This window comes from Opisthorchis viverrini (assembly GCF_000715545.1).
Source record: "Opisthorchis viverrini unplaced genomic scaffold opera_v5_20, whole genome shotgun sequence".
Classification (NCBI taxonomy): Eukaryota; Metazoa; Platyhelminthes; class Trematoda; order Opisthorchiida; family Opisthorchiidae; genus Opisthorchis; species Opisthorchis viverrini.
In genome coordinates this window covers 271371-284903 of record NW_008751676.1, presented here as the reverse complement: position 1 = coordinate 284903, position 13533 = coordinate 271371, and the positions used below count along the sequence as shown (strand labels likewise).

General features: G+C 42.5%; 1 protein-coding gene across 1 annotated transcript in view; it reads right to left on the bottom strand.

Moving 5' to 3' along the window:
• Positions 1–1018: 1018 nt before the first annotated feature.
• T265_01795 (hypothetical protein) overlaps positions 1019–13533 on the bottom strand; it is a gene marked incomplete at both ends in the record, with an annotated part of 19618 nt that continues 7103 nt past the window's right edge. The window contains 6 exons of the mRNA XM_009165905.1: positions 1019–1103; positions 1151–1296; positions 7522–7923; positions 9589–10000; positions 10087–10119; positions 12121–12395. Of these exons, the coding sequence (XP_009164169.1) occupies positions 1019–1103; positions 1151–1296; positions 7522–7923; positions 9589–10000; positions 10087–10119; positions 12121–12395 (1353 nt within the window). The remainder of the gene's footprint in view (positions 1104–1150; positions 1297–7521; positions 7924–9588; positions 10001–10086; positions 10120–12120; positions 12396–13533) is intronic.

Below are 13533 nucleotides of genomic sequence, written 5' to 3'. Positions count from 1 at the left end.
ATATATATATATATATATATATATATATATATATATATATATATACGAATATTTATTCCTCTACAAATTTAACTGAATTGGCCATAAAATTTGCTAGAGATCCCTGATGCAATGGTAACTGATCATATGCACTCTTTGGTGTGTAAAAGTTTGGTCAAAAATCATTTTCGCTTGGGATTCGAAAAAGCATTCCACTGAATTCAGGTATTCTCATTCTGGAGGATTCGTAATCACCAACCCATGACAGCCTGCTATAGGTCGCCAATTAAGTCTTACTACAAATCCCGTGAACCTTGGTTTGATTCTATTTCTTGTATTCTGTAGGGCCTTTTCGCAAGCGAAGCACAGGTGACGGATTGCCACACGCACTACATGGATCTCGCTAGATGGTTGGGCTGCGATGTATACAAAGATATCCTTTCTTTTGATAGTGTTTCATCGGGACAAATTCGTGAGAGGAGTCTTCGCTGAACAAACTAAAACTGGTCTTCTCTGAGGGGTGTTTTTTCAAAGGGGGATGGGTGTAAACCTGCTGGTTGATCTTTACCAACAGAACAGAGACAATCATGACACTGTATACACCACTCATATGCTTAATATGCAGGGAAATGAGTCACATAAACTACTACGAATGCAACTTACCAGTTATTTCATTCACTCTAGGGATGAACAGACAGATAGAGAGGGCGATTAAAAGTGAGATATCAGAGATGTTTCTAATCTGTAATGCAGACTAAAAGGTCACAAGAAGGTACGAATGGTTTTGCTCACGTTTTGATTCAACAGAACTGGTTCGGTAGCACTGCTTTGATCACTGGCTGAAAACACATGAAGGCGTGCCATGGAAGGAAGGCCGCCACAACTGCTTGCCATTTTTTAAGACGTACTATCCAATCCTAAAATAAAAACTACTTGACTGCGAAAGAGTAAGGCATCTAAGACTATAACATACACTGTTTCTCTGATTGAACATGATTTCGCTTTCTTTCCAGTAGTGGAATGCAACTTAGTTTATTAATTAGATTTGTGAGAAAAGTGGCTGTTGCACTTCCAGCACTCTCCAAACCACCGCTACTTGTGTTGGTGGTTTGGGCTTGCGACAGCTATAAAAATAAAGTATGTAAAAACAGCATTAATGAATTCCAGTTACATTCTTACCGGATGGTCTGTATCGTTTTTCACCATTTTGTACAATGTTTTTGTACGTCCAGGACCGGTGAGTAAAATAGTGTTATTCTTCGAAGAAGAACCTGCTGGAGCTCCTGTAGCGGTAACACGTATTGGGCCAAAAACGGCCTGAGAATGAGCAAATGTGAAGGAAAGATATACAATTTATAGATACATCTGATAAATCGTGTTGCCACAGCAGAACCACAGGTATAACCAAATGTGCGTCGTTCACTTTTTCATTAAATACAGAAACCCTGATGGTGATCTGTCTTTATGTCTTTCTTTATAACAGAATGGGTAGAGGACACGACTCTGGGGATGATACTGAACACTCGGGTACCGCTCTAGCTGACTGATTCGTCTGACCCATACTGTCAAGTTCTAACCCTGTGGAGTAATCTCTCAGGTGGTTCATGACTACTGAACACCACACTTCCGAAGCGAGTATGACCTCTCTGAAAAGAAGTAATGTTTACCCGTTACAGCCCCTTTTCGAAAAGCAGCCAAACTTAAGTCAGCTATGTGGCCATTTTGTTTCCACAACAGGTTGTTCTGTTCGAAATGGAAAACTTTACATCGGCTGCACTATTTCTACCGAGCAAGATCCTGCCGTTAGCTGTCAGACAGGAAAGGCTGATGCCTTTTCTGATACTGTCATATTTGAGTATCGCTAATAAGAGAATCTGTTTTAGCGACAAGACTGACGTAAGCTGACAGTGGTTATGCATCTTCAACTTGGTGATGCGCTGGTATATGTCTCAGTTGCACATACGCAAGGCTGGCGCACACCGGGTGCATTTACCTTGAATGAAGTGGGAAATTTTTCTCAGGCTTATATGGTCTCAGTGGTTCCTAAATAATCAAATCGCAGGACGCGACTTACGGCTTTTGCGTGTAGCATTTTGCATGTTCGTGTTGAGACCTATGTTTTTGTTCGTTGTCAGACGTTTGCCTGACAATACACGAACTGTGTTCCTCTTCGCTGACTCTTCAAAAATGTAGCTTGCACCCAGTCCCATTGAGTTGCACCTAGCTGAAACAGCACAAACAATATATAACAACTAGATCTTTCCCATCATCTACATGTTGTCTATCAATCAATCACATTCTATGGGCATCTGCCCGTTGTCTTTAGTTGAGACGATTTCAGTCTGCTTGTGCAACTGTAGCATTTGCACTAAAAACAAACTTTGGACGTGTGCTTGTCCACAGACGGCCCCCATTTGGTGTCTCTGTCAATGATCTGACTCTGAAATACACTTCTCACCTCTAGCTATCGTTTGTGTATTCCACATTAGATCAGGTTCCAAGTTGTCGCTTAAACTGAGATGTATTAGCCATATTGATGTTCTGTATGCAGAACTTTGAGTGAGGTGTGGGTTGAACAATTCAAATTTTAAAAAGAATTAATGGGTTCCGAATTTCACGACACTGTCTGCACAAGGGTAAGCAAATTTATACCCCGAACCTCAAATGCCCGCTCTTGTAATGTCAGCGAGTGCACGAGTGTCGCCAACCGACACAGTGAAGTGTCAGCGTACACGCCCCAAACAGAAGTAAGCTGAACGTTTGCTCAATCGTGTGGGTTGCGGTCGCCACTTCCTACGACAGCCTCGTGTTTCTGCTTCGTGGTACGTCAAAAGCTTCCTAATCGTTTGAGGTACACCATTACTGAGGAGTTGGTAACATCATCGCAATGTCTTGCATCAAGCCTGACCTAATCGCTGTTCGATAGCATCGAGCATCGGTGCTAAACATGATAATAAATTCGGATTTGTGCAAGGTACCAAACGTGCTCTTGTTATTTCCTTAGCCCCACATGTTGTCAATCGTCTTGTTGATTTTCGAATCACGAGCCGGTTATTTTTTTATCGAGTTTACCAATCAGCCAAGGCTGTTGTTGAGCTTTGTTCAACATTTTAGACCGTCTGTTTATTTGTACCAATTTTGTGCGCGGTAAATGGCACTCAGTGTTCTTTCCCGTCAGAATTTCATATCTCTGTTTGACCGACATCTCGTGCATGATGCGCCACTTTTGACTGCGCTACCGTTTACGTCGTCTTCAAGAGCATCGAGCCCTGTTTTTACTCTCTTTAGTTGCTGGGCTCTATATGTGTGTTCCCCTGTCAAACTTTTCATACATCATTTCACCTGACCGACAAAACCATTGGTCGCGTGGTTTAATCTGGAATGTCTGGATCCTTTTCTGTGTCCTGTACATTCTTTCACATTTGTCGATCGCGGAACAACCAGAAACCGTTCTGGTAGTAGCAGTTGACTGAAATTTATAAAAATGATATCCGCACAGCGTCTGCAAAGTGATTCTAGTTTAATTATAAGGCTTCAAATATGACGTTTGGTTTCACCAATAAAAGTAACAGTTAAAAGGGGGCCAGGCTGTGATCTCACAGCTGATCTGAAGTTATCTGGATTGACTAAGCAAAGACCAAGAGTAACCGCTTAAATCCCTCAAAATCTCAGCAAATTGCTCGGGGTACACACGACCGCTTGCTCTTCATGAGGCAATATCCATTTAAATGCACATGTTTGACCTTTGTCCGCAGAACTGACCTGTGAAGACCTTCACCGCTCTCTGCTAGATGCCAGCCAAACCCTACCCTTCTTTACGATTCCGATGAGTTTGCTGCTGACGAAGGCTACACAAGATGATCAGAACGTTTAGCTGTTAAAAAAGATGTTCATGGCAAGTTAGCTTTTCATCAGTTACCAAGCCAGACTCCAACAGACACTGAAGCCCAACCTCTAACCTTCAGCTAGTGAATTTTAGTAGACCTTGGGTAATTTCCATTCACACTGTTTAGATAACCTCAGCTCCTAATTTATTTAGATGTAGATATGTAGATGTATACATATATTGGGATGTGAGTTGCCTGGATTTCACACACAAAAACGGTTCTTTTTTTGCTGTCTCAATATTTCGAAGAAGTACTCGTGTACGTTCAAGTTTTACGGAAATGGGTCTTCTTGGTGCATTACGCTATTTCTTTCAGCTCAGTGCTCCTCACATTCTATCTGTTTTTGAGCAGAATAGATCCTGATAAGTGAGTGCACTCATAGTGTTAATCAATTTCTTTGATACTTTATTTTACTCCGTCATGAGTACAGTCCTTAGTCCAAACCCAATGGAATACACAAGTCGCCATAATGTTGCATTGGCAACACACATTTCTACGTAAACATAGCCTCGTAAATTGCAGTAGGATATGATAGTACGTAGATGGTATCTTGCAAGGATCTCAGATAAGACGTTCAAGTGCTCAGTGCCCAGTATTCTAACAAATGTTTCATTTTTCTAGAAAATACAAATGGGTTTCTCTTAAAGAAGGATAAAATCCGGCAAACGTTCTTAGGTGCATTTTGTTAGATGCCCCTCACCAGTTGGCGTCGTTGAGTGCCAACAGTGCGTTAAGTTCTAAGCTGAGTTTGCCTCATTTTGTCTGTTTGCTGGGGATTGAACCAGATAGTACAATGAGATATTGATGTAAGCATAAGCACTAACTCTGTTTCCGAAAACCGGTAACAAAGATTATGTGCAAAAATAGCAGTCTTTTACATCTTGAAGGGTTCCAGTAGGAACTAAAAAGGCAAGGAATAATCGTGCCATTGCATCTCAGTGAGTAGACTAGTTGTTGAATATAGAGTAGAAAACGAGGTAGAAAACAAGGTTGTTAAATCCCATCTCATCGACTTGTGATTCACAAGTGAGCGTCATGTGTCTTCCTTGATATTAGGCTCCTAACCAGGTTGGTGGGAACTCTTAGGCGGTTCACTCAGGTATACTTATAAGTTGGGATTTTGGCTATATAATTTCGTAATGTGTAGTTAATCAACCAGCAGCTAATCGACGATTTCACACTGGGGAGTACGGAACCTGTAGTAAACATTTTATTTTAACCAGGTAATCTGTAAGGTGGTGGCAAGAAACGACAATATCAGGCGGTGCTTCTGCAGCACACCACACTCTAAACGACCATTCCAGCTGAGTTTCTAATTGGACTATTTAAATTTGAAAATAAATGTATAACCCCACAAAAAACATATTCTTTACTTTCGAGTGTATCCTTCCCAAACATGTTAACAAATTGAAAATAATACGGATCTACATATATACAGTAAGGTCATTTAATCTACTGCATGCGCTGTTGCACTCACAAACCAACAGCTAGTGTCTCGAGGTAATACTTATCGAGCAACAGGAGATGATACGCGGTTTGATATACCTGTAGTTTCGATACTAAGTTGTCAGACCATAAAATCGATAAGTTTCATGAACCCGAAGGACTAGGAATATTCTGAGGAGGAACGGATGCTCAGCAGTTTTTGTCGTGCACAATGCCAGTGAAAATTCGGCGAAGCCTCAGAGTTTACCAGCCGACTAGAAGGCTATCATTCTCAACCCACCTTTCAGACTACAAGACTAACCAGTAAACTCTGAAGCGTAATAAACTATAAGTTCCTTGCCGCTAGCTTTCATTCTTGCCTAACGAGTCAGTGGTTGTTATAGCTTAGTGTGAATGATTGAATGCCCGCCAGCGTCCAGAAAATGCTAATATATCCATTCGATGTCAAGTCGATAATCTTTTAATTTTGGTAGCGTTCCAGGGAAACATCTCAACCTCAACGCTAGTGAAGCTTTCTGGGTTGTTTTCAGGATTCACCCAATCTCTGTGGCCAAAGCTGTTACTATCCGACTGCATACCAGAATGGTTTTTCCTCCCCCACCAAAACTTCTGTAACCGGCCCCTTCCGTAACATTCACAGTCCCCTGGTAAACTACAATAAATACAATACCCCATGCTCTGTCTATGCGCTGTCATCTGAGCGGTAACCTAACTCAATTCAATTTAATTCCATTTATAAGCTATTAGCCATGTACCATAGGCACGCTGATTACCACTGCTACAGTTTCCATCACCTGAAAACGGTAGTGTGGGATATACGACCTTGGAGATAATGGCATGTTCAGTTCGTTCGGAAATTGGGCAGCTACGCATCGAAGGCGATAGCTTTGATGCATGGACACCAGTGACTGCGCAATTAGGCTCTGGTTTTTAGGCATTTTGTCACTTTTTCATTAAAACACATTCGAATGCACTGAACGTACTGATCGTATAACCTGAGGAAACGTTTATGAAACCACAAGTATTTTAACTCTTGTATAAGCTCCTGACCTTCGATGTGTAATACCTTGAGACAGTATCAACTAACCTGTGGATATATTGATGCGTACAGTCCTTCAGAGCACCTAAATGGACTGCGCTACACATTTGGAATTTAGTCCCATTCCAGCATACGTTATACCTTATAGAAAGTAACACAAGAAGGAAAATGAAATTCGGTTACATATGGAGTCTTTTTCACTTGTCACCACCCATAAACGTGGCCAAACTATCTGTACGCAATAGATGCAATCTCACAGACTATCGGGTTAGAGGCATTCTGTCGTTTCCGCCTAGAAGAGCCCTGCATTCCTTCTCTGTTGCCTTACTAAACTACAAAATCAACCTCTTACATCACACCCGATTAAGCTGTAACTGTAAACAGCTCAGAATAGCACACCACGCATGTGCCCGTGATTTGAGTAACACCTAATCTATCCTATTTCTCCTAGGTGGTTAAACGTGAGATCCATGCTCCAGTTGTACAGCACTCCTGGAAAGATTTCCATTTTAACTTTGAGGCTTAGGGCACATTCTGTAGTGATAGCAAAGCTAAATATTCATCAGATTTCGTACCGAAACAACCTGCAAACGAAAGACCCTTTTACATGGGCAATCAATCAGACTACCTTCTACACTGAGTTGTGTAAGAACAACTCTCCAGTTTTCCCCGAGCGCACAAATGAATTGGTCGGCTGGTACCTCAAATCCATCAGGAAACTCGACTAAGTGTGACCATTTAACTATGTACTCTCGTCGCCCCACTGTTAATTTGTCAGGAGGCAAGTAGGGTCACCTAGCGATCAGTGATCAAAACATCATACGCCTTATTCGGCTACGCCACTTTCTGGATTTCAAATAATAAGGAACACGCAATGGATTACTTGTTTATCGTTCATCACTTTCTGCACTATCAGCTGCAACAAATAGATTACGGGAAAATTCAGGACAATCACTCTCTCAGGTGGCAAAATAAAATATTTTGGAATGCCTGAGTTTTAAATTGCAGCTACGCGGCGATGTTTTTTTGTTTAAAATGGTCAGAGTACCTCAGAAAATGTCTCTTGATGTCGGAAACACATTCCACAGGGTTTGGACTGGTCGGCCCTTGGGAGAATTGCTGACTATTATTGATAAAAGCACATCAAGACAGAATAGCAACCGAACCAACCTCGGTAATATATTCTATATCCAAACCTTCAATATCATTTGGAGCATTCACCAATAATCCATTAGGACCGTGATATACACGAGATGGGAGGCGGGAACTGTTGAGAGAGGATCCGCCCTTGATAGATGGCGATTCTCGCCACGTATATTCGTCGTCAGCACCGGTTGCCATGGTATCCGAGTTTGTGGGGCTGCCAGCATTGCTTGTCTCCTCTGTTGTGAAGGAATCTAGGTCTTGTTCTCCACAAGGTCGACAAATTTGCTTAGTTGCCTCTGGTAGAGGCACGAGTTTGAACGAATCGAATGCGGAGAAATCCCTACTGAGCTGTGGTTCTTTCGGACTACTGGCGCTGACTGGAGTTTTGCAGGAGGGACTATGAGGCTCGACCGAATGTGCAGTTTCCTTCATACAAAATGAAACAGGAGTGATAACAACAAAGTATGTTCCCAGCTTTCAATATGTTTATGAGAAGAGAAAAGGCGAACTAGCCATCTTTTTAACCTGAAGCAGTCGGTACTGTGGTTTCCGTATCTTCATTCCGAATCAGCAATATTAAGGAATTTGGCATCCTTACAAAACCACTGGAGTGACCAAGGAAATTGTGCACAAATAACTTACTTGCATATTGCACCCTGAATGTGAGACCAGTAATATGTGACTCAATAATGTTTGTAGAGTTTCGAACTCAGCCATCTGGAAAGTACATCATTTGGTCACAAGTGGTTGATAAACTCGCACTCACGATTCCTTCAACCACACATTTTGATTCACTGTCGACCAGTTCCACGATTGATGATGGAAATTTCATGCCTACAGTTTGTAAGTGGTGACGAAATATTGACGACGTAGCACTGATTTCACCCTGAAAACGGACCCACTCTATGCTGAAAAGCCAAGGTTCATCATACGGATGACTCATCTCCCTTGTTCGGAAAAATCGGTAGCGTCAGTCCTGCAAACCTCCAGATAGAATGGAACCCGAGAACTTCCGATTCATGGCTTAAAAGTACGAGTGGGTTTCCCGCATAACTTGCAGGATAAACTCTTGACTGAAGCCTCACTTTCTTCTCACTACTTATGAAGCGCGTGTAACGTGGATGTTGTTCTGTTCACTGAGATGAGCAGGCTGGTTTCAAGCGTTTCGCGCTCATCCAGTTAACGTCATCAGTGTGCATCAGAATAGCCTTGAAGCACATCCTGGGGTTGAAAGTTGCAGTGTTCCTGTTTATGCACTTCATGTTAGCCGAGGGATGACTCCCCGCTATGATGTGCCTTCCGTATGTTTGGACCGTTGTTTGACTCTGGATGACCCTTAGACTTGATCGTTCTGATTAGCACTCGATTACGTTTATCCTGTGGATTCCGTGTTTAACTCTGCTGCACACTAGTGCATAACTAAGCTAGGACGCAAAGGCAGAATACTGTACACTGGCGACCTAGCGGAACTGCTCAACTCAGAAGGACAAACGACACACAAATGCAGGTAGCCTAACCAGAAAATCCGCACTCCATCGAGGGTTCCTTCACTTATCCAATCCGTTCATAAGTGGTCAACTGACGTCCGCTGCATGCTTAGAAGGCAAGTGGATCCCTGGGAAGAACCAGTAAAATATTACCACACCATTGGTGTTTCAGAATTTGTATGATATAGTTGCTACATCTCATGGCATACTCGCGGGTTTGACCTTTAGACCACTGACATTCCTAGGTGAGAAACAAAACACGGTTTTGCAACGGTGGACTATTACTTATGAAGCGAGAATTCTGTTTACCCCTGAAATCAGCGTCTTTCCACTAATTGGCAGTCGGTCGGAAAAGTAATTTTACCAATATCTGGAAGTAGTTCCCCTTTCATGACACTTTCTGGGATAATAAGATAGGGTCCTATGATTTAATTTTCAGTTCGATTTTTCTCGCCAACGGACAACTTCTAAAGTGAAGATCAATCGGAAGGAGTTAATGGCTTGCATACGAATGGTTCTTCACTACCAAACATCCCAGCTGGGATTTAGGCTCAGAGTTATGCGAGACCTTCGTTAAATTACCAACCATGGTGGTCCAACTTACCTTGGATGATGGTTGCACGTTTTTAATCAAGTATTCTGGAGCTCTCTCTTTGCAGTTGGTGTCTTCGACTTTAACTGCTTTGGGGGATTGAGAGATTTCTGTATCGTCCTTGGGTGAGTCAGCGAATTTCGATGAAGATGCTATCTGGTTTGAGCCCGATGGCTTCACCTTTACTTGTACGTTCATCAGAGATGGCTTAGAAAGTCTTTCGATGGCCTTCATTCGAGCTGTTAAGTCATAGTTCACCACAAAGTCATCTGCGTATTTCAGCTGGTCTCGCTGAGAATCCATCTCGACGTGAGTTTGTTCTAGACTAGCTTCCGCAAACAAGCGTGCAAGACGCTCGCTACTTTGTAGTTGTTTGAAGATCACCTCCTCATCCCTAGTTCTTCCGGTACATGGCGTGATGTCACTAAATACCAAATAGATAGAGGAGGTAGATTTACTATAAACGTCCAAACTGATTTTGCGGGAACTCAGGTTTTTCCAGTAACCTACCTGAATTTCACTTGTTTGGCTTCACATGTTGCCCTAGAAAAGCAGGAAACAGCTAGTAAATATGCATGTTCACTAAACAAGCTGAATCAAACAACGGTCGACTGCTTCCATTAGCAGTGAAAATTTTTATCCCAAAACTGTCAGTGCGACAAAGTAAAACGTATTACACCTCTGTTAGGACTGATAAAGTCTCTTGAACGCTCCACAGCTGGGATCATCAATTTTTGGGATCATCAGGGAGTCCCGATTCGATAATTCTCCCCACTTTTATCTCCCATCGGGACACGAAACTGGACGTATGTCTGGACTAAAATTCAAACCCCACTTAAGGCAGTGCAAATGAAAGTATAAACTGATTCGCAACTAAATTTTCCGTCTATTATATTCTCCACCTGAATGTCACTTCACGAAGAATGTCTCGTATCTCAGTTGGAACGATATTCAATGTTCCGCAGTATTTTCCTCCAAATGGCATTACTCACACAGTGAAAACCACTGGGCATCCCACATCATCACAGCATCACAGGTTGACTCCGTCACAAAAAGAAAAGCAGTTGATAGCTTTGAATCGCTTCAGTCAAAACATGGAGGGATCAATAATTATATAAATGAAACAGTTCCAGATCATCGCCATCATCATCATGGACAGCATGGCATCAATGTTCAACACTGATGTTTCGCTTCCGTTCAACCATGAATTTTATGGAAGCTTTACTGTGACGAATGGAATCAAGGTGGACAAGGAAAAGACTTAGTGCTACCTTACTACATTCATTCCGAGGTGCCTACACTTCCAAACACTCATTTGGGCGATCTGCATGGAAACTGACAACACAAACGCCACTGATATCAATTAGCAGCCATATCTTGCACAGTCTTCAACCAGGCGCAATAATTAGCAGCCGGTCCCCATCCTGGTAGGCGAGTAGCAACGGCAGCACCCAAACGTTTCGTAATCCCTTTCATATCACTGACCTTCTACCAGGTCAGTGGTTGTTCACGCCTCTGCTTCCGCCACTCTTAGGTGATGTTAAACGTAACAAGATAGTAAATAGTTTGACTTGGATATTTTTCTGTCATTACGAGCTGGTGATTTTAGTTTTGGTGGATTGCATCCTTCCAAACTGTCTCCGTTACAGTTTCCTACAGTGTAGCTACTTCAGATTGCTTTGTGTTCTTTCCTAATTAATCTGCTAAACTTGCTCCCGTCACAGGATAGCAGGTATCAGTTCTGTTCGCACCGACAATGCCTGGTCACTTTCAAAGTCCGAACGCTCTGTTGGCATAAAAGGGAGGCCCAGTATGTAACCTCAGAACTTACTGGTATTAATCTTCCTCGCGTGCATGGGTTGTCAATGTTAGGTAGGCGAAACTAGCCACTGCACTTTGTACTTGACGTAAAAATGTCTTCTTACCATTCCACCAACTGCTTTCTGTTATCTGTCGACTGATAAAGTCAAAACAACGTATAACGGGCACGATCGGTGGTCCAATTCAACAGCATCAGAACACACAAAATGCAAGCTGCCGGCCCACACTTTTAGGTAATTGCGTACTACCAGACATTTGTCGCAGAAGGTGGCTCGGATTAAACCAGCCTGAGTAAAGACTGTGGGGTAAGCACACCAAAACTGTGCTAACGACGTTGACGTCAACCATCGAATGGATCTAGGTCATGTGCATTGGGAAACTCAGTGGAAGCTGTTGGGTTGTGGCGATAGCACGGAAGCCATAGCTGTCCGGTTACGTAGCTCACCTCTTTGCTCTCAAAAATGAGGCACACATTGGTCACTCAAAAATAATCGTACTATGATCGTTTCTTACGTTCTGTTTTACGGAAGCCATAGCTGTCCGGTTACGTAGCTCACCTCTTTGCTCTCAAAAATGAGGCACACATTGGTCACTCAAAAATAATCGTACTATGATCGTTTCTTACTGTTCTGTTTTTTTATTGTTCCGCATTTTGCCTCCTATGATCAACAGCTTTCTGCATTTTAGTCATAGAATATTTTTCGGCTTCCAGATTGTACCTACCTATTTCGCTTTCCGTCTGGCCTTGGTGGGGATTCTTTTGGGAGTATTTTCGGAAGAACGACTGCATTCTGCTCAGCTGATCGAAAGCGGCCATTCTGGTCCGGTTCACTTGATCCTGCATTGCATCGGCTGTCAGTTTGTGTCGGAGATATGGTCAAAACTTGGTTTCCCTCGTAATCTGACTTATCCACCTCTACATTTTCCAATGCCACCTCATAGCAGTTCTCGTCATCCAAGTCTTCCACGTTCGAGTGCTGCAGGCGTTTCCGGCGAATCTTTGGGGTAAATGAGGAAACGATGCTCCTTGGGTATGTAAACTGCGATAATAGTGTCTCCTAAAGTTTAGGCTATGGATTAACCAACTTCCTCCAACAGTTCAAAGGTTATATCCCAGCCCCTGTACCGGATAACTGGATTACCGTGCACTGCAATCGTCAGAGGCAGATAATTTTCCATCGTGACATCCTATTTCCAGCTTGCTATGAAGCATTCCATTGCGGCCTTATCGGGTGTAAAGGAATTTTCATCTTCAATGATACACAATTCCCAATGTTGCTTGAAACTTTTCGGCGACCCATGACCTTGTGGCTAACCAGGTAGGCGTAGACCCGAGTTTCCGTTAAAATTATGTGCTATTTACACAACAAATCGTGCGCAATGGACAAAATAGACTTTTTTGAAGATTACTTCTGTGTTAACGAGAGACTCAGACGAGTCCGTTTCTTGTGTTATTGTTCAAACGAATGTTACACAAGGGCTGTGTCATGTTTTATTTGGTATTTATTTCGATTTTGAAGTACATTTTCGCAACGTAACACACTACTGGCAAAGTTACTGGATACTTGAGGACCACCCCACTCGATGAGCCACAAGAGAAAAGTCAACAGTAGACTGTCAAAGTTTCCAGCAGCCTTATGAGTAGCATGCTGTCAGAAAAACACACTGTGGTATCTTGAATGTCATCCCAAATCCAACGTGAGGCGCTTCTTGTGCGACACACTCAGTTGGATAGTCCCATAAACTGGGGGATCTGCTGAATACCCCTTGAACACTAGCGTGATTCTCAAAGGAGTCCACGTCGCCAAATTTCAGGCTTATTATCTTCTTGTGGCACATCCTTAATTAAACATCATCACGCACACAAAATCCCTTCAGCGAATCTCTACCCAGATCCTATTACTGGTACGGGAAGAATAGTTTCGTCGCATAAAAGACAGTTGGTTCCACTGGCAACGCTAGCAAAGTCGTCATTATGTGACGTCATGGACAGCACTGATTGGCACTAAAACCCTCTTCATAAAAAGTAGAATTGGAAAGTACCTATCTATCAGTCAGTTTTCGTTTTATCTATCTATCTTTCTGTCGATCGATCAGTCGATCAATCAGCCTACATATATGCCTCTCTAGCTATCC